Here is an 18,315-nt window from a genome sequence, read left to right on the forward strand (position 1 = left end):
AGAGCTGCTGCAGCCTCCTTTGGAGAGATGTGCTGAAGTCTCACACGTCTCCTTTTCATCTCTCCATACTACCTATCAGTGCCAGACAGAAGCTTCAAAAAGCTTCTCGGCAAGTCAAAAGAATGAAACCAGCAGGCACTACTACCCTCCTGACACAAATGCTCTCCCAGAAGATAAGTACGAGAAATTGAGAGCTGTGTTTAGTTTTCAAGCATGGTAACAAGATACCAAAAAACAATTTTAAGAGTACCAGAACAGAGCTGCTGGCCCAGGGATCACTTTGAGAGGCAGAGCCCAGCATCTCAGATGAACACTGCAGCCCCACAACACCCCAAAACAGCTCTGGAGGTGAGGCAGGCTCTGGGCATGCCTCCCTTCCCACTGCCCCTACCTGGGTGCCTCCTTCAGCCACAGCCAGGGCACAGACAGCAGGGAAAGGAGCACACAGGGACTGGTCTTCCCCATGCCGTGGGCCAAACCATCCTCTCCACATCGTGACGAGGCTGCTCCCCATCCTGTCTGGGAGCTAACAGGGAGGGCCATCTCCACGGGCACAACCCCGGCTGCCCAGCACCTGGGTCTCACTTCCCCAGCCCGCCCTGGCACAGAAGGGACACGCACACCCACCTTGTCTCTCAAGGGCTGAGGGGCAGCTGCATCCCTGCGCCCACCGAGGAGCTCGTCTCGGTGAGGTAAGGAGCCGCTCTCGCCTCGCCGCCGCGAAGCCCCTTCCCAAAATGGCCGCCCCCCCCCCAAGGCCACCCCTCAAGATGGCCGCCACCTCCTCAGGCGTCCCGTGTGAGGCCAGGCCCGCCCCGCACCACCCCGGCCCGGCCCCGCGGGGTGACAGAGGCAGAGACGAGTCCCCAGGTGGCCATGCTTTATTCTTAGGGGTGCAGAAGGAAAGGGAAGGAGCTTGGGGGACAGGGCAACTGAGGGCAGAGGTGGGTGTTTGCGGCTGTGCAGCCAGCGGGGCCAGGCTGGGCAGCACTAGCAGGAGGTGAAGGTTTTCCAGAAGAAGTTCTTGCAGGGAGCCTTGCGGTCCCGCTGCGATAGCTGGGCGAGCCGCCCCAGCACCGCCCGCTCCTCCTCCAGCTTGTTCTCCTCCTCCATGTCCGGGGCGCCCAGCTCACGCCCCGCGTCCACGCTGTCCAGCAGCCCTGCCAGCACCTTCAGGATGGCCTCTTTCCGGACTGTGTTCTGCTCCTGCGGGCAGAGAGCAGGGGAGAGTGACAGGCAGAAGCCCTGTCCCCGTGGCCATTGGGGCAGGGAGTCCGTTCTCGATTCGCACCCTCGCTGGTGCTCCGTCCTCAGAGCTGATGCGCTTCCCATAGCCCGGAGCTGCGCAGGCTGCGGCCGCAGGCTCCTCTCCGCCCCGCACAGCCCTGCAGCGTTCTGGCTGGAGCGGAGCTGCTAACAGGTCCCACGCACGGCCTGGCCTGCGGCCTGCGCAGAGCCTCAGCGAGCTCCAAGCTGCCTCCCCTCGGAGCGAGCCCTGCGGCCTGCGCAGAGCCTCAGCGAGCTCCAAGCTGCCTCCCCTCGGAGCGAGCCCTGCGGCCTGCGCAGAGCCTCAGCGAGCTCCAAGCTGCCTCCCCTCGGAGCGAGCCCTGCTGCCTGCGCAGAGCCTCAGCGAGCTCCAAGCTGCCTCCCCTCGGAGCGAGCCCTGCTGCCTGCGCAGAGCCTCAGCGAGCTCCAAGCTGCCTCCCCTCGAAGCGAGCCCCGCGCCTGGCCGGGGAAGGTCGGGCGAGAGGCACCGTCCGAGCAATGTTGAATTAAACGTGTCAGAGGCTGCAGCCCACCCTGAAATGCTGAGAACAGAATCTAACAAGCAAGAGGACTGGGTTGGAGGGGAGAGAGGTGTCCTAAGTATCTGCCAAGTACTTAATCCGCGGCAGGCAGCCTGTATTTCAGGAAGGAGAGCCCGTATGTCAGTAGCCTGCCCTCGGGGGAGGGCAGTGAAAGCCGAGTCGCCGAGTCCCTTTGCCATAGCAGGATTGGAAAGAGCAGAGCCTGTGGCTCGGGGCTGGAGGGATTGCCATCAGCAGCAAGCTCCGGGTTTATCTTGTTTCTCCTAACTTCATATCCAGCACATCTGAGGAATCACCTCTTGCCTGAGCATTCCTGGTCTCAATGAGTCATTAGCAGAGACAGCTGGTATGGGACAAGCTGGGATGGCTGGTTTGGCAAGAACAGATCCTGCTTCCCGTGCAGGCGAGAGTCTTGGAATGCCATTATGAATGCCAGGTTTACTCCTGGGGCTGCTCTACCTATCTTGGTGGCTCTGTCAGCTAAGGACCACTTGGTGAGCAGCTCAAAGGATGGATGAATACAGGCAGCAACAATTATTTTCAGCTTACATGACAGAATGTTTGTGGCTATTTCTAATCCCTTTCTCAGCTCTCGTGACTAACTCTGCTTCCAAACAAGAGACACTGTGGCATCAAACAATCAAAAAGGTAAAAGCCAGTTTGTGCCTATCCTGACTTTCTCTTGTGCTACAACTACAGAAGTGTCTTCAGCCTCTGGGAGACGGACCAAGCCCACCTAAATGTGCCTCCTGGGTCATGTCTTCTTTGTAAGCTTCTTTCCTAAGCTTAAGTGCTGCGGTTTGAACTGACCTGCTCCAAGCAGAGCCAGCAGCTCCAGGCTCAGGGCTGGGGAAGACAAAACTCATCCTGCTGTTAGGGGATATTCCATCTGCATGATCAGCTGTGGCTGCTAGTGAAACTAGACAGCTCTTCCCCTGCACCGATCCATTGCTAACATCCTTTCTGCTTTTAGCTGCGAGACTGCAAGACTCTGGGGCAGCAGCTAGAGATGTGAGCAGGGGTGGGCTGCTGTGCTGCATCCACCGGCACCTCAGAACACGCAGATCTTTCCTTTGCTCTTGTACATTTCATGGTGCTTTATAGGTGAACCCCAATATCCTTCAGACTTAAAACATTCGTGTGAGTGACAGCAGTGGTGACTGTGGGGATTGGTTCCTCGGTATCAAGAGCTTTTCAGTCTGTGGAATGCTCTGAAGAGAATTATGGTATCTATTATAATTAGATCATTATTTCATAATGGTGTGTAGAACACTAAGAATCATTGCACTTGAATTATTGTTTGCCAAAGCCTTATTTACTGATTTATTGCCTACAACTTGTTTCTTTAATCCCCAGGAACCAGCATTTGCACCAGAAAGAGTTTATGTTTTAGGTGCTGGATTTGTTATTGTAAGAATATACAGCTGAAAGTTCACAGCCCCACAAGGGTTAATCCCAGCCAGCTGCAGAAGCCCTGCTCTCTAACAGAATGCTAGCCCTAGCACCTCATACTGTGTACGTTTTTCCTTGCAGCCAGTTCTGTTGTTAATGGGATGTGAGCCTACTCCTGAAGCAGCAAGACACTGATGGATGAGCTGGAGCCAACGCAAGGACAGAAAAAACAATGTGGGTACGCACAAAGGAGAAGTTAGTGCCTTTGAAACCAGCACTGGGATCCTTCCCTTCTCTGGGCAGCTTCTCTACGGGACTGGAGTAACAGCAGCAGCCTCAGGGATACAGCTGTGAACACGACTGGCAGAGCAGAGGAACATCAGGGACGGCAAGGAGCGTGCAGGTGAGAAAACTGCGGGGCAAGGGCAAGCCGAACAGAGCACTTGCTTGTGATGATGTTATGCTACTGCTTCCTACCTCCTTGGCCTCTTGGGGAAACAGTCCAGCAAAACAAAGTTATTATAGTGCTGCAGCCATTATAATATTAGAGTTTTGCCAGTTGGTAGGGTAATTATATTGCTATAATAAGTTCTGCCACCGCATTGAGCTGTGCTGGTTCAGAGTGTAATTATTCTAGCAGAACTATGTCAGTGTAACCCCCCTTGTGAATTCTACTCTGGAAAAAGCAATTTTATTCTGATATAATTACTTCATTTATTATTCCTCTGTTACTTTCCTACTGAACCCATCTTTTGAACATTTGCCCTTCCCAGGAGTCCTATTTAAAATATCATCTCCCTTGATCATTTTACCAATTACAGATCTCTCCTCTCTCTCCCTAGTACTCCGTTTTATTCTCTCCTGCTGTACTCTTTCAGCAATATCCCTTTCTCCTTTTCCCTGTCCTCTCTGCTATGCTTTTTGCCATTTTTATTTTTGCTTAGCTCAGACTTCACTTTTGCAGTTCTTTGGCATCTGCCCTGGTACCTTTCCTAAATAAAGTGGCTATTAAGCTGTAGTAATAGCCTGTGCTTCAGCAGTGCATGAAGCTGAAGTGTCTTGGAATATAGGAGTGGACGAGTTGTTAGCATCAGGTATAGCCCAGTTGCCCTTACTACCTTATGCCCTGGCTCCAGCCTGCCTCTGCATGCTCCCACCTCACCCAGCTGTGCACAGCTGCATGATACTCACCCTTGTGCTCTGTATTGCGAGCCTCTCCTCGCCGGGCAGTGCAGTGGCTCTCACGCTCCACGCCAGCAGCAGAACGGACACCAGGCTGGCCACCAGCTGCATGATGTGCAGGCTGTGACTACTGTGCTGAACGGGGAAGACTGGGAGAGGGAGCTCTTTCTGGGCTCTCTTCTGCCTCAGACAATGGCTGCAGCCCCTTTTATAGCCCTCCCCCTAGCCCAGTGGGTGACGCAAACAATTAAGTCTATATCAAAGGCAAATTAGACTTTGGAGAGGTTGTTAACACTTGGCTGCTTGAGTGGGATACTTCAGTGCCTCTGGGCTTTCCATGTGCCAGACCTGCAGAGACTGAGGGAGCAAAGGTTTGGAACTCTCCAGTGACATGCTGTTTCTTCACCCCGACAAATTTTAGGCATTGGCTGTGCCTCTCCTACTTGGCTGAATTGTGCTTGGGAACACAGTGTTGGATAGAGCAGGCCACCAGCTTGCACAAACCCATGGCCAGTGCTGGATGAATTAGAGGGAAGAGGTAAAACTTCTGGCCACCAGCACTTAGATATGGGCTTGGACCCTCAGCCTCTGTGTCCAAACAGCTCCAGACTCTAGGGGTATTTGGATCTGCATCTAGTGATGCATGTCACTGTGCAATGCCAATCTGGCAATGCCAGATATCCCCTTTATGGTAACAAGGAGACACAGGCTGCAGCTATACAGTAACAAATCTGTCTGGCACACGAACATAGCACCACCTGGAAGCCAGTTGGAGGTTACTGGGTTTTGTTCCTAGTGTTGTTTCAATACATCTTGAGCCTGTCCCAGAAACATGGGTCAGCACGGAGAATCCTGACTTGGAGATGTCCGATTTAAATGCGTTAAAGGGGAAGCAGAGTACTGAAAGGCTGGTCAGAGCTGGGGCTGCAGAGAAAGGCTCACTGTGTCTTGGCTACTGCAGGCTGCTTGGAATAAGTTCCTGACATTTCTGATCCCTGGCTGGCAGTTGTAAGTAATGCTTCTCCCTCTGTCTAGAATGCTGCCCTACCAGCGAGGTTGGTCTGTGGGCCAGAAGGTGCTACTAAGCGTTGCTGTCTGCTTTGCATTGTCCCCATCGTGCAGGGATGGCATCCTGTGAGGGATGCAGAGATGGGATCTCAGCCCTAGCTCAGCCCTAGCTTCTCAGAAGCACTCGCCTGAGGGCAAGTCCTCTCCTGACCCTAACAACAAAAGGGAAATTGTTATCCTAAGGCAGCAGATACAGAAGCCCACCCCAGGGAGGTGACAGCCAAGAGGACGCAGTGGCAGAACTAACAGAAGGCAGAAAACCTCATTCCCCACTTTTACCACTTACCAGCATCACAGTGCCTGGAAGCAGCGTGCTGAAGCTGCGCCTGCGAACAGTCCAACTCCTCAGGCCAGCGAGAGCCTCTGCGAGCTCCGGAGGGGAAAGGAGCTGCCATCACTTCCCCGTGTGTTTGGAAAGGAAGACTGGAGGCATTCACTGAAAGGTACAAGAGAAAGCCTGTTCTGAGTGACAGTGACCTGTGGGGACAGGAGACAGTGGAGCAATTTCTAGAAATGAGTGTTGCTCTGGAAACTTTGTCACCTCCTGGTGACCAAGGGGAAGCCTTATCTGCTTCCTTCTGAACCATCTTGCTGGTTAATCAGAATCACACAGCCCTTGTAATGGATTCTGTCAAACCCTTCCCAGCCAGTCTGGGGCTCCAGACAGAGCACTCAAGTTCCAGGCTCCAGCAAGCAGACAAATCACAGGGACTTGCCAAATGACCCTGAGCAGATCTGCTCCAGGAGAGGCAAAAGTGAGAGGACAGCAAATGGACAAAGCACACTTGGGTCGCTCAGGAGGAACAAGGGGCAGGTACCTGTGAGTGTGAGGTGCGCCTGGCCTGACAGGCAGGCAGAAGGTGAATCCCATGCTGGTGGCTACGAGGCAGGGCTAAACCTCATGGGCCCAGCAGTCCAAAGGCTAGACAGAGAGCAGCAGCAGTGCAGCCAGGTCTCCATGCTGGGGGCCATCTGCTTGTTCTGATAAACAGGGTTTGCTTACAGCTTCCTCTCCCCAATGTGCTGCTTTCTGTAACTCCTCCTTGAGCGAATGGGGTCACAAGTATGGCAGTGCTCTTCTGCCCACCAGGGCATGATGTGCTTCACCAGACATCAGGCTGCTGTGAATCTGTTCTGGAACTGAAGAACAGGAATAGTTACCTCTTGATGGGGCTGGCTTTGGAGAGACAGCCCAGATAGGCCAGCACCAAACCAGTGGCCCTGCTGACAAGCAGAGCACAGCCAAAATCTACTGTTGGCCTGGGCAAGGCTGGGTGTGTGCCTAGCTGGGATAGAGAGGAATAGGGGCATGAAGCACTCGCTCTCTTTCCCACAGTAGGACTGGATCTCTAAATCCAGATGACTCCCTACCAGGCTCTACTACAGCATCCCTCAATATCAGATGCCTCTCTTCCAGATTCCCTCACCTTCCCTAGTGCCCTTTCGTCACATTCCCTCTGGTGCTTCCCCTAGATTTGTCTGTTGTCAAACTCTGGTTCTCTGTCTCCCTTGCAGAGACCCTACTGGTTCTGCCACCAGCACTGCTGACCACCTCTCCATCACAGGCTGTAGCACCATCTCCTTCTGCAAAGCAAGTAAATAACTCTGTGGTGATAAAACTTGGGAAGAGTTCAAAATGAAACACCGGCAGTGTTCTGCATCCCTACTGTTCCCTGGTGCATTGGCTGGCTGTCCTTTAAGAAATCCCCAGTCAGCTTTTCTTTTGAAGGGATAATTTCTCACTTGCTTGCCTCTATGGCCTGGATATTTGCCATCTTATGCCCATTTGTAGCCTGGTCTGGGTTCAGATCACCACGACTTGAAGCATGCTTCAAGTAGAATTACATCAGGCTTCCACAACCAAGTCTGGTTCCCAAATGTGAGGCACTCCAGTGCAGCTGAAGGAATGGCTCAAATGCTTCTGTTTTCCTGTTGCTGGAACCCCCTCTCTCTGCCCTCCAGAGTCCCTCGCTGCAAAGGCCAACGCAATAAATAAAGCGATAGTCAGCTGACAGTTGTGTGCTGCTCAGGAGGGGAAACCAATTTGTTCCTGGGGCTGCAATCACAGCTCATTTATCAGGCCAGGCCTGCAGTATTCCCTGGCACTGCAGTCCCCAAGGGCCTCCAAGGAGCATGCAGGTGGTGGCTCCAGCCATGGCTTTTCATTGGCACTGATCTGACAGATCTGAGGAAGAGGCTGCAGGAGCGTGGGCGGGAGCCTGCTGCTCTCCCTCAGCTCTGGTAGGAGCTGCAGAGCAGGTGCAGGGAGGAGGAGGGAGCACCACAGGGATGCTGCTGTCAGAGCACGCACGACTACAAGGCTGTTACAGCTCTCTCGGGGGATGGAGGGGGGGAGCTGGGCTGCTTTCTCTGTCTGTCGACCCCAAAGGGGCTGTGGGGGGCTGAAGGGCAGGTGAGCATAACGCTGCAGTGGTGTGCGCAAGGCCTTTTGTTAGTCCCAGATGCAAAGTTAAACAGTTCAGTGATTCCACCAAAAGTCTCCTTCAAAAATAGCTGCTTGCTCTGGAACACTTCTACTGCATCAGTCCTCTGCTTTCCCTCCCTGGCTCCAAGTAGGAGGCACTTCTGCCTGTGAGGCTGGCTGTGAAATGGGGTTATTAGGTACTAACATCTCAGCTGACCTCTGTCACACCAGACTCGTCCCCTTGGTGGCAAGGTGAGCTGGAGAAGACTTGGATAGAAACATTTCTTTACCCTGTGAACATCCCGAGGGATTGCCCACACACTGTGCCTTGTGGGAATTCAAAGTGCTCTCCAGGAATGTTAACAGTGGGGCTGCCAGGCTGCCAGCAGCACAGGGAGGGCTCTACACAGGAACTCAGGCACTCCATAGCACAGTTCTGGATCTTCCTCTGATGCAACTGGAGGGGGATGAAACGCTCAGGGGCACCACAGACCTCAGCTTGCCCTTATCCCTGGCACACACAACTCACTCTGTTAAGCACATTCATTCCCAGAGAAGACTGCCTGTACCAGCCTTCAGAACCAAGGAGAGGGCACTCCGCTCCTGCGGAGTCCCCTCACCACCACCAGCAGCACTTCAAACTCCATTACCCATGGAGTCCTCAAAAGGCCTTCTGCTGGAATCCCTAACATTTGTTATCATCCTGCCCACCTTTATCTGCTTCACAGGTCGCTGTGCTGCAATTGAGATTCCCTGGCTCTAGCTCACCACCTTTTGCACAATTTAAAGGCACTTACTCCAGCCTCCACACAGCCAGGACAGAGCACAGAATCATGGAACCATAGAATCAAACAGGCTGGAAGAGACCTTAAAGCTCACCCAGCCCAACCTAGCACCCAGCCCTATCCAATCAACCAGACCATGGCACTAAGTGCCCCAGCCAGGCTTGGCTTCAACACCTCCAGCCACAGAGACTCCACCACCTCCCTGGGCAGCCCATTCCAATGCCAATCACTCTCCCTGCCAACAACTTCCTCCTCACATCCAGCCTAGACCTCCTCTGGCACAACTTGAGGCTGTGTCCCCTCCTTCTGTTGCTGCTTGCCTGGCAGCAGAGCCCAACCCCACCTGGCTACAACCTCCCTTCAGGGAGCTGCGTGCAGCAATGAGCTCTGCCCTGAGCTTCCTCTGTTGCAGGCTGCACCCCCCCAGCTCCCTCAGCCTCTCCTCACAGGGCTGTGCTCCAGGCCCCTCCCCAGCCTTGCTGCCTTTCTCTGGACACCTTCCAGCACCTCAGCATCTCTCTGCAATGGAGGAGCCCAGCACTGGATACAGCACTCTAGCTGTGGCCTGAGCAGTGCTGATCACAGGGGCAGAAGAACCTCCCTTGTCCTGCTGCCCACACTGCTCCTGAGCCAGCCCAGGATGCCATTGGCTCTGCTGCCCACCTGGGCACACTACTGGCTCTTGTTCAGCTCTCTCCCAGCACCCCCAGCTTGCTCTCTGCCTGGCTGCTCTCAGCCACTCTGTCCCCAGCCTGTAGTGCAGCTTGGGGTTGTTGTGACCAAAGTGTAGAACCTTGCATCTTGTCTGACACTTCTCTTAGACCTGAGCTAATTTTTCACACTTTTCATCCACACTTTCCCCTCTTCTTCCCCCACCACTTTATCAAAGGAACTTTCCTCTCTCACAGCTCAGTGGCTCTTACTCCTTTTTGGGCTGCCTGCTTACTGAGCTGCTGCTCTGTGGTGCCAGAGGACTTGTTATTCTCCCTTCAGCAGCCTCTTTCTCCAGCCAAGCTCCATCAGGAGTCCCAACAGGCCTTGCTAACATTAGCCCTGGATGAGTACGACGCTGGTGCCACTGAACTGGCTGAAAGGGCTCAGCAGATACAAGGTGAGTGATTGCTCTTTTCTCAACTTCTAAAAATTGAGTTGGTTCAGTGAGTAAGGCACAGAGCAGGGAGTCTGACAGAGTTCAGAAGGCACCAAGAGGCTTAAGCAACTGGTGTCCTGAAGCCCATCAGACTCTGGTTCCCTCGCTTGTCTCCGCCTGCTCTGATAGCACCTTGCATGTTACTGGGGACAGAGCCCATCCCTGTTCACATGCCTCTGGCTTAGCAAGATGCTGGAACATGACTGCAGCATGTTGAGACAAACAGCACCTTGGTGGATGTCTGGTTATGAACAGCCTTGCTTGACAAGCCTTGGGCAAAAGCCAGCAACTCCAAAGAGCTTACTCAAGTCTTTCACTTGCCCACCTGGAGACCCTGCAGATTGTTTTCCAGTGTTCACTGCTCAGTTCTATTTAGGGACTCATTAACTTTCTTCTGTTGGGCATTACCCAAATGTCCAGTCCCTCCTGAGTCCCCAGTTTTCGGCCACAGCAACCTGCAGCATAACAGCTCAGACTTTGCGGGAGGGCCAGTCTGCAGGCAGAGCTGCCCGAGAGGCGACTGCCGCTCTAGCAGCTTAAACAGCCATGTGCGCTTCCTAGCAGCTCCCGCGCAGGGCTGACCAAGACATAAAGCTGCTCAGATGGAACCAGCTTTAAATGCACACTCTTGGTGCATTGTTAATGAGTGCTTGATTCAGGCACTGATCTCTGCGGCTATTGCCAGGCACCGAAGTGTTTGAAGCCTCAGGAGCAGCCACTTAGAGCAACTTGGAAGCTATAGATAGGACCCTGCGGACAGAGCATGTGTGACTTCCATGGCAAACAGCCTTGTCTTCCTGCTCTCCTCACTGGCCACTCACTAAACTTTGACCTCATTTGGAGAGAGCTCAGAGAAACAGAAGGAATAATTAACTGTGTGGAGGGTAGTAACAGGTTGGAGGAAGCTCTTTCCCTCCTGGGCATTGTTGTACTCACCGAGGGTGGGTGGAAGGCTTGAACTTGTTACTAGTTGGCAGCAGCTCTAAGGCTTTCCTGGACTACAGTCATTGTCTTGATTCCCACTCCAGGGCAGAGAAAGTGCCAGAGGTAGTTTTCTGTCAAGGATGAAGAGCTGAATGGGGTTCAGGTCCCACAGCAATCTGGAGCAGCTAGAATCAGCCTTCATTACTGGTCTGCCCTTTGCAGTAAAAGCACAAGGGTTGAGCAATGAAAACGCCTCCGTGGCCCTAACTAATCTGGGAGAAGGGAGACAGCTACTCAATTAAGAGACAAAGGGGTGTAATCTTCTCAACATGGGAATACAAAGGAGATCCAGACTGCAGCTTAGCAGTGCTGTGCAAACCCTTATGACCACAAAGCTGTACTGATACTGGCAGTAGAAGGGGGCACTGGGAAAGAAGTAGCACATCTCATCAGAAAAAGAAAGGAAGGTTGGCACTGACACCGACAAAGTCCCCTTCTGGAGGCACACAGTGGCTGCACCATCCACACTGTAGATAAAGTCCAACCCCAACCTTTGCAAAAGTCTGATCTCTCGTTTCCTCTTAGCGAGCCAAAAAGCCTCCTTCAGGAGGAGCACTTTTGTCTTCCCCTGATGCCACCTAGTGACCGCTGCAGCCTCTTCAGCTGCAGCTCAGTGCATGGGTCGGGCCCGGGGGCCACCAACCCACCCCAGGTTTAGAAGAGGAAAGGATGATGCAGCCTTGTGGCGCCAGCGATCGAAGGGGTTGACAAGATGCTACAGAGAGACGGCAGCTAGAAAACAGCTTGGAAAGCCGTTGAAGGGCAGCACTTGGAGCAGAGAACAGCTTGGACTGAAGGCTCTGCCTTCCGCAGCACAGAGGACAAGAGAAGCTGGAGCTATTTTGCAGTCAGGTCACAACACAAACCAGGCAACAGAATCACTCTTCAGAGATTATTTTGATAGTAACCTGTCCTCCCTAGAGACAAGGGAGGAAGTCAGACCAACCATGGAGCACCTCTGGGTGTCTTCTGGCAAGCACAGCAAACTTTCAGGGCCTCCTTTTCCACCCCAGCACTCTCCCCAAAGAAGGACACCGACCCAAGTGATGTCACCTTAACCAGAGCCGAGTGTTTAATGGGTTGCAAGGGAGTGAGGCCCAGCAGGGGCTGTGCTGGGAAGCTCCTCACTGCACAGCGGTGCCACGGAGCCTTTCCAACAATAGTCAGGAGGTGGAAGCAGATCCATCTCACAACAGAGTACAACAAAAACCAGCTTCAGCATCTAGGGGCTCCGGGGGCAGCATCAGAAATAACGATGCCTCCTAAGGACTAACAAATACCCAGGCCTGAGGCATCTCAGCATGACTGAGATGAGAGATTTGTCAGCACAACTGACTCCCAACATCAGTACTGAACAGCAGGCAATGATTGAAGGATTGGTTTTTATATATATATATATTTATATTTATATATATAAAGCGCCTATCACCATAAACATTCTTTGGAACCACTGCAGCAGAGGTAAGAGCAGGGCTCAGCCTGCCCTACCTCGGCACTTCTACTTCCAACTGATTTCAGAACAAACAAACAAACAAACAGAAAAAAGCCACAAGACTTTGCTGCCAGCCTGCCTGGCTGGTGTTTAATACTGCTACTCCATCAGGGTTGAAGAGAGACCTATTGTGAATGGCAACAGTTTGCACCGGAACTTCTCCAGCTGTGCTGCAGAAGAGCGCAGGTGTGGCAGGAGGGCAGTGGGACAGGAAGGCTCAGACCCGTTACCAGTCAAAACGTCTCAGCAGCAGGGAGCTCCCAGCAGGAGAGCAAAGCTAACCGTGCACAAAGCTCTCGCTCTCTGTGCTTAAGGCTGAGTCAGTGACCCCTCTGGACTCTTCCCAGGTGTCAGAAGATCACCGGACAGAAATAAGTGTCAGCTATAAATACATCATGTCAGTTGGGGGAGGGCTGGAGGTAGGAGGGGGGAACTTAGAGGGGGTGCAGGGAGGAGAGAAAGGAAAAAGACATCTTACGTTTCCAGCACTGGAAAGAACAGTTTTGACCTCAGGCAATAAGTCACTGGACCTTTTCAATAGTCTTATCTGGCTTATGCCCCATCAGCTTTAACACATCATCAAAGGGAATGTTGGCTGGCAAAGGGTTAAACAATCCCACACAGTGGAGAGCAAATCTGCAGTCTGCTGGGAAGGTCCCAACCACATCACTGACGATCTCAGGGTCCAACTTGAAGGAAGGAAGCAGCTTCTCAAGTCTCACACATCACTCAGGGCCTGGAGACAGGCAAAGACAAAACAAGTGTGAGGACAGAGCTCCTGCAACTCTGCCAGGCTCTGAAACACAACCATGGCATCAGCCTTCATCCCTAGGATGCTCCAAGGAGTCTTTTTCTGGAACCTGTGGTTACAATTCAGGAGATGGAGTGATACAGAACTACAGACTAACCTGAAAGGCAGACTGAACCACACCAGAGCACCCCTTCTCTACTCTCTGGTTTGCACTAGAAGCCACAGCCACGTCCCAAGACTTCTGGAGCTTTCCATGGGAAAACACCAGTTGTGCAGGCTCTTGGACTTTGTATTGGTAGGATCTGCCATCGAGGCACAGGACATCAACCCAAAGAACAATTCCAAACTGAACTCCAGACTTCCCAGGCTGACTCACACTAACCTGTGTCATACTAAATGCTGTCCTGCCCCGACTTGCCCACAGAAGCCTTTAGGGCTGCAGTCCTGTATGCTCCCACTGCTGCTGAAGAAACCCCACCTCACTCTTGCTGGAGCAGTAGCACACAGCCTTGCTTACCTTCCGTGCAAACTCTGGCAGAATGAAAGCTGCCCTGTGAATGTCAGAGTTGTAGTACTTCAGACTCCTCTCCTCCACCTGCTGCTGTGAGAGCTGCTGCACAGGCTCCCGGAAATTCGTGTTCTGCAAAAACCAAGGCAGGTAGCTCAGCCTGTGGGCGAGGAGCAGAAGGCTGTGTGACAGCCATCCTGATGCATGGCAGAGGACCAGGAGGGCTCTCGCAGGGACACAGATGACTTTCTGTTCTAGTATGAGGTCAAAGATTCTGCAGAGCTCTGGCCCCAAGGGGTGGAGCTTACACTCCGTACCTCGTGTGACTGGCTCTTATTCACAGATGTCAGCACATGAGGTCAGGCTGCCTGTGAGCCATGTGCCAGATGAAGCTGTCAGACTGTGCCTGAGCCACTGAGAAGCAAAGCTTTTGCTCTTCAGAGCTGCATCCACATCTGCATTAAGTCAGGCACAGTGCATGCTGCCAGTGCCCCAGATAAATCACACAGAGCAGCAGAAGTGCTGCTGGCTCCCTAAGACAATGTGACAGTTGCACTACAGGCTGTAAGGCAGCAGAATGGGGAGACTACAGACCTCAGTGGTCTGACAGAGCTACCAGCACACATCCTAACACTGACTCCCATCTGGAGGCCTCTACCCATTCTCATCAGATGTCCACTTTACAACTGCTGGTATCAACAGGGCAAAGCCTTAACAGGCTCTGGAATCTGGTAGTGGCTTCCTCCCTTCCAAGCCATTGTACCAGAGAGAAAGCCATCTCCATTTCTTAGGCCGTTGGGCACAACACTGGTTGCTTCTGCACTTCACTCAGCACTGCAGCTTTGGGGCCCTGAGCTGGCAGAGCTGGAGCCCAGCACATCTCTAGAGGCCCCAAAGCTGGGAGAGCTCAGATTCTCTAAGGGACAGGAAGTGGAAAAGAGCACTTCAGGTGCCTGAAGCTCACCGGGTTCTTGCTGCAGAGCATGAAGCCAATCTGCCCGCTGGGGTACGTGGGGATGGTGCAATAGGCATATTCCACCACGGGGAACAGAGACTTGCAGAACTGACGCATCTCCTTAATGAGATCCAGGTGCAGCCACTGGCACTCACCTATGGGGAGAAGGAAGACAAGGCGTGAGAGCTGCCCCCCTGCCCTGTGCCAGCTTGACAGGGGTTGCAAGCCCAAACCTGCTCCACTCCACGCAGCTCACACGGCATGACAGGCAAGGTAAGACCCTTACGCCAGGTTTAGCGAGCGCGGAGCAGCAGTGAACGAGGTGATGTACGCAGACCTGGGAGCTGGAAGGGATTTCAGTCCCTGCCTCCAGCTTCCCCCATGTGCCTCATGCTTTGCATGCCACGATTTGGCATCAGCCTCTGCCCACAGACAGCATCCTCACCTTGGCAGCAAAGAATGCCATCCTCCCGCAGGGCTGTCTTCATCAGCTGGTAGTAAGATTCTTTGAATAAGCTTTCTGCAGGACCTGCAAGAGAAGTGAGCAGGGAGAGACTAAGGCAGTGAGCTTTTCAGTTTTCTGACTGCACAGGGACATTTCCAAAGGCTTTTCAGTGATCCCAGGTGTTGGAGATAATCTGGAAGCAACATATTTTGGCTCTGGGAGAAGCCCAGCCTGCACCTGGCACAGCAAAACCATTGCTCAATGGCAAGCCCATTAGGATTAGTACCACAGAAAGTCCTAGCAGCTGCTTCTTGCTGCCATGAGCATTTGTTAACCTGATCTGCTCCAGAGTGCCTTTTAGGGATGACTCTCTCTCTGTTGACTATACCAAGAGTGAAGGTGAGTCAGGCACTCACCCTTAGGTCCCTAAAATGAGGCTCTGGAACGTGTGGTCCCTCTCACCATCAGTTTTTCCTTCCAGAATGACACGAGTCACTACAGCCATCTCTAGGGTAGGCAGCTACCCCAACAGCCCCTGAGCTGCTGCTTCATTAGCAGGCACATGCACTAAGCTGTCTTTGCCAGCATGGGGCTGTGTACCCCATGGGATTACTGGACTCAAGAATCAGCTCTCAAACAGAAGCAATAGCTGCTGGAGTTGAATTTTGAGGAGGGAAACGTGACAGCTGGCTTGAAGCCTTGCTAATACAATTTTCTGGTCTTCACTCTTCCTTTTCTCTACCAAAAGAGCCAAGTCAGTGATAGTCTTTTCACTTGAAAGGAGCCTGGGCAGGCTGGCATTGCGTCCAAGAGGAAGGCAGAAGTGAAAATGAGGAGTGTGAAAAGCAGCACCCTTTTACAGCCCACATTCTTACCCATGGGGTCAGACGAGTCTGTGATAATCACATCAAAGGCTTCTTGATTCTGTTTCATGAACTCAAAACCATCTCCCACGTGTAAGGTCAGCTTAGCACTGGAGTAGCCCACTGCCATCCCTGGGAGGTACTTCTTAGATACCTGGATCACATCCTGCAACACAGAAAGCACAAATAGGTCAGCAGGGGCTACAAGGAGGCTTCTCAGGCTACTGTGCAGCTGCAAGAGCAGCACGATGAGCTGTTTCCTTCCATGCCCTCAGCACGAATCCAACTTGCTAGCAAGAGCTGTCAGCATCTTTGGCCAACAAGCTACACTGAGCCCTTCCCTATGGCCCCAGGGTTCAGCAACACTGTTGGTGTGTCCTTGCCAAACTCAACAACTTGGAGGAAGCAGGAGAATACAATTACAGGTCTAACTGCTCTGTGCTCCTTCTCCCTGCAGACATCACTTGCAGAGATGATCTCAGCTAAAGCCTTTTTTAATTCTCCCTCAGTCAAACCACGCCAGCAGGTTTCTGGATGCAAAGTGAGAACTATCTTCACCTCTGATCTGTAGTCACTGTATCAATCATCTCAGCAGACACAGTATTCTCCAAATGGTTACACGGCCACTGCCCTAGGCCCAACAACTGCACTGAACACTACCAGCTCCTCATAGCTGGTAGACAAAAAATATGCTGGTGTCAGGCTGTGCTTGTTCAAAAGCAAGCACACATGCCTGCTTAGCAGGGCAGTCAGAGGGCACAGCCTCACCAGCCTCTCACAGCAAACCTTCTAAAACACCAAAATGTCAGAATAAACTGAACAAGAGGAGGAGCAGCCCATCTATCACAGAAACTAATCCCCCTGCTTAATTCTTGCTTTGAGTTGCAGGACAGTGCTTAACCAAGCCACCATCCTGCTCCATCAGGAGCAGATAGTGCTCTGCATAGAGGGACAAGGGAAAGCAGCACCTTGCCAAAGCCAGCGCTCTGCTCCTCCAGACTCCGTGCTTGGCCCACGGCGGCCTGAAGGGCCTGTACCGTACGTGTGTGAAAGAAATCACATGGAGGCAGCCAGCTGCCACGTAGATGGCTCGAAAGGCAAAGAGGTGGCGCTGTCAGTGGCACGACAGCAGAACCGGCCGCGAAGCCGCTTGCTGCTGACAAGGGGCAGCAGGTGAAGCCACAGCTCCCGGGGATGCTGTAAAGGGGGGCTGCTTTCCGTGGGGCTGCCTGCCCGTCTGGCAGGAGCCCCCGGGGCACGTCTGCACAGCCGGGAGCTCAACGCACCTCATCGATTTCGCACTGCACCACGGACTCCACGGTGGGGTGTTTCACCACCTCCCGCAGCACTCCCCCATCACCGCCGCCGATGATCAGCACCTGGGAAAGGGCAGAGAACAGCCGTCAGCGGGGCGGCTCCCGCCGGAACGTTCGCGGCACGGCCTAAAGGGGACGGCGTGGAACCTCGCGGCCCCCGGGAAGATTCTGCCCCGGAGATGCGCTCCGAGAGCCCACGAGGGCTGCCTTCTCCGCTCTGTCAAGTGCCGGGCGTAGGTGCGCCCGAAACGCCGGCCCACGCCAGCCTCCTGCCGCCGCAGTCCTGAAGGGGCCGGCTGAGAGGCCGAGGACCGGTCCGCGGGCTACGGGAGACCCCGCAGAGATCGGGGACGACTCACCTTGCGGGGGTTGGGGTGGCTGCAGAGGGGCAGGTTGGCGATCATTTCCTGGTAGGAGAATTCGTCCCGCTCCGTGCACTGGATCACCCCGTCCAGGACCAGGACGTTGCCGTAGGTGGTGCTGGGCAGAGCGGGGAAGTGGGGTTGGAGCCGGCCCGCGCCCCGGGCCGCGCTCCGTCCCCCTCCTCGCAGCGCCGACAGGGCCCACCGCATGGCGCTGAGCGCCGCTTTCCCCACCTCCGCCCCCCACCTCCGCCTCCCGGGGACGCCCTACGGGCCTCGCCGCACCTGCGGAAGACGAGTATCTCCTGGTAGCGGGAGCGCTGGTGGTGCAGGAGCTCCTCCACCTGCAGCGACATGGCCTGCCCCGGCCACAGCCGGCACGTCTCCCGGAACCAGCCCTCCCGGATCAGCGCCGCCGCCCCGCGCTCCATCCCGGCCCGGCCGCCGCCGCCTGACGCCGCCGGCGGGAGCCGAGCTGAGGGGCCGCGCGCCGCCCCGCCCGCCCGCCCGCGCGCGCCGCCGCCGAGCTCCCATTGGCCGCCCGGGCGCCGCAGCGCCCCCATTGGCCCGCGGCGGCAGTGACGTGGGCGCCAGCAGCGCGGGGCGGCCCGACCCCGGGGCCACGCGGGGCGGCGCGGCCGCAGCGGAGCCCCTCCCGCCCCGGCGGGGACCGGGCGCGTCCGCCTGCCCCGGGGCCACGGGCACGCACGGCACGGCAGCGCCGGCTGCCCGCGCTACAAAGGCGGAGCCCGGGCGCAGCGTGAGGCGCGCTGCCACAGCGCCGGCTGCGGACACGCGAGGGACCGAAGTCTCTCGGAAACAAAGTATC

General features: G+C 54.4%; 3 protein-coding genes and 2 long non-coding RNA genes across 5 annotated transcripts in view; 1 reads left to right on the forward strand and 4 right to left on the reverse strand.

Moving 5' to 3' along the window:
- MASP2 (MBL associated serine protease 2) overlaps positions 1-723 on the reverse strand; it is a 28,086-nt gene extending 27,363 nt beyond the window's left edge. The window contains exon 1 of the mRNA XM_064172285.1: positions 628-723. The gene's annotated coding sequence lies outside the window, so the exon portion shown is untranslated. The remainder of the gene's footprint in view (positions 1-627) is intronic.
- A 140-nt stretch (positions 724-863) lies between these two features.
- Positions 864-4,584, reverse strand: CORT (cortistatin). The gene is made up of 2 exons (XM_064171977.1): positions 4,392-4,584; positions 864-1,206 (listed from the first exon to the last, which is right to left on the reverse strand). Exons 1-2 carry the CDS (start codon positions 4,491-4,493, stop codon positions 991-993), a joined length of 318 nt encoding a protein of 105 aa, XP_064028047.1. The 5' UTR covers positions 4,494-4,584; the 3' UTR covers positions 864-990.
- On the forward strand, positions 3,346-7,434 carry LOC135190532 (uncharacterized). Its single transcript, XR_010308557.1, has 3 exons — positions 3,346-3,603; positions 5,740-5,893; positions 6,966-7,434. It is a non-coding gene; the product is annotated as an uncharacterized LOC135190532 (long non-coding RNA).
- Positions 5,776-10,867, reverse strand: LOC135190533 (uncharacterized). The gene is made up of 3 exons (XR_010308558.1): positions 10,747-10,867; positions 6,269-6,590; positions 5,776-5,886 (listed from the first exon to the last, which is right to left on the reverse strand). It is a non-coding gene; the product is annotated as an uncharacterized LOC135190533 (long non-coding RNA).
- Positions 10,868-12,170: 1,303 nt separating this feature from the next.
- Positions 12,171-17,963, reverse strand: SRM (spermidine synthase). Its single transcript, XM_064171965.1, has 8 exons — positions 17,772-17,963; positions 17,484-17,604; positions 17,095-17,187; positions 15,821-15,974; positions 14,946-15,029; positions 14,510-14,655; positions 13,555-13,677; positions 12,171-13,022 (listed from the first exon to the last, which is right to left on the reverse strand). Exons 1-8 carry the CDS (start codon positions 17,915-17,917, stop codon positions 13,005-13,007), a joined length of 885 nt encoding a protein of 294 aa, XP_064028035.1. The 5' UTR covers positions 17,918-17,963; the 3' UTR covers positions 12,171-13,004.
- Positions 17,964-18,315: the final 352 nt, after the last annotated feature.

Source organism: Pogoniulus pusillus, chromosome 36, assembly GCF_015220805.1.
Source record: "Pogoniulus pusillus isolate bPogPus1 chromosome 36, bPogPus1.pri, whole genome shotgun sequence".
Taxonomy (NCBI): Eukaryota; Metazoa; Chordata; class Aves; order Piciformes; family Lybiidae; genus Pogoniulus; species Pogoniulus pusillus.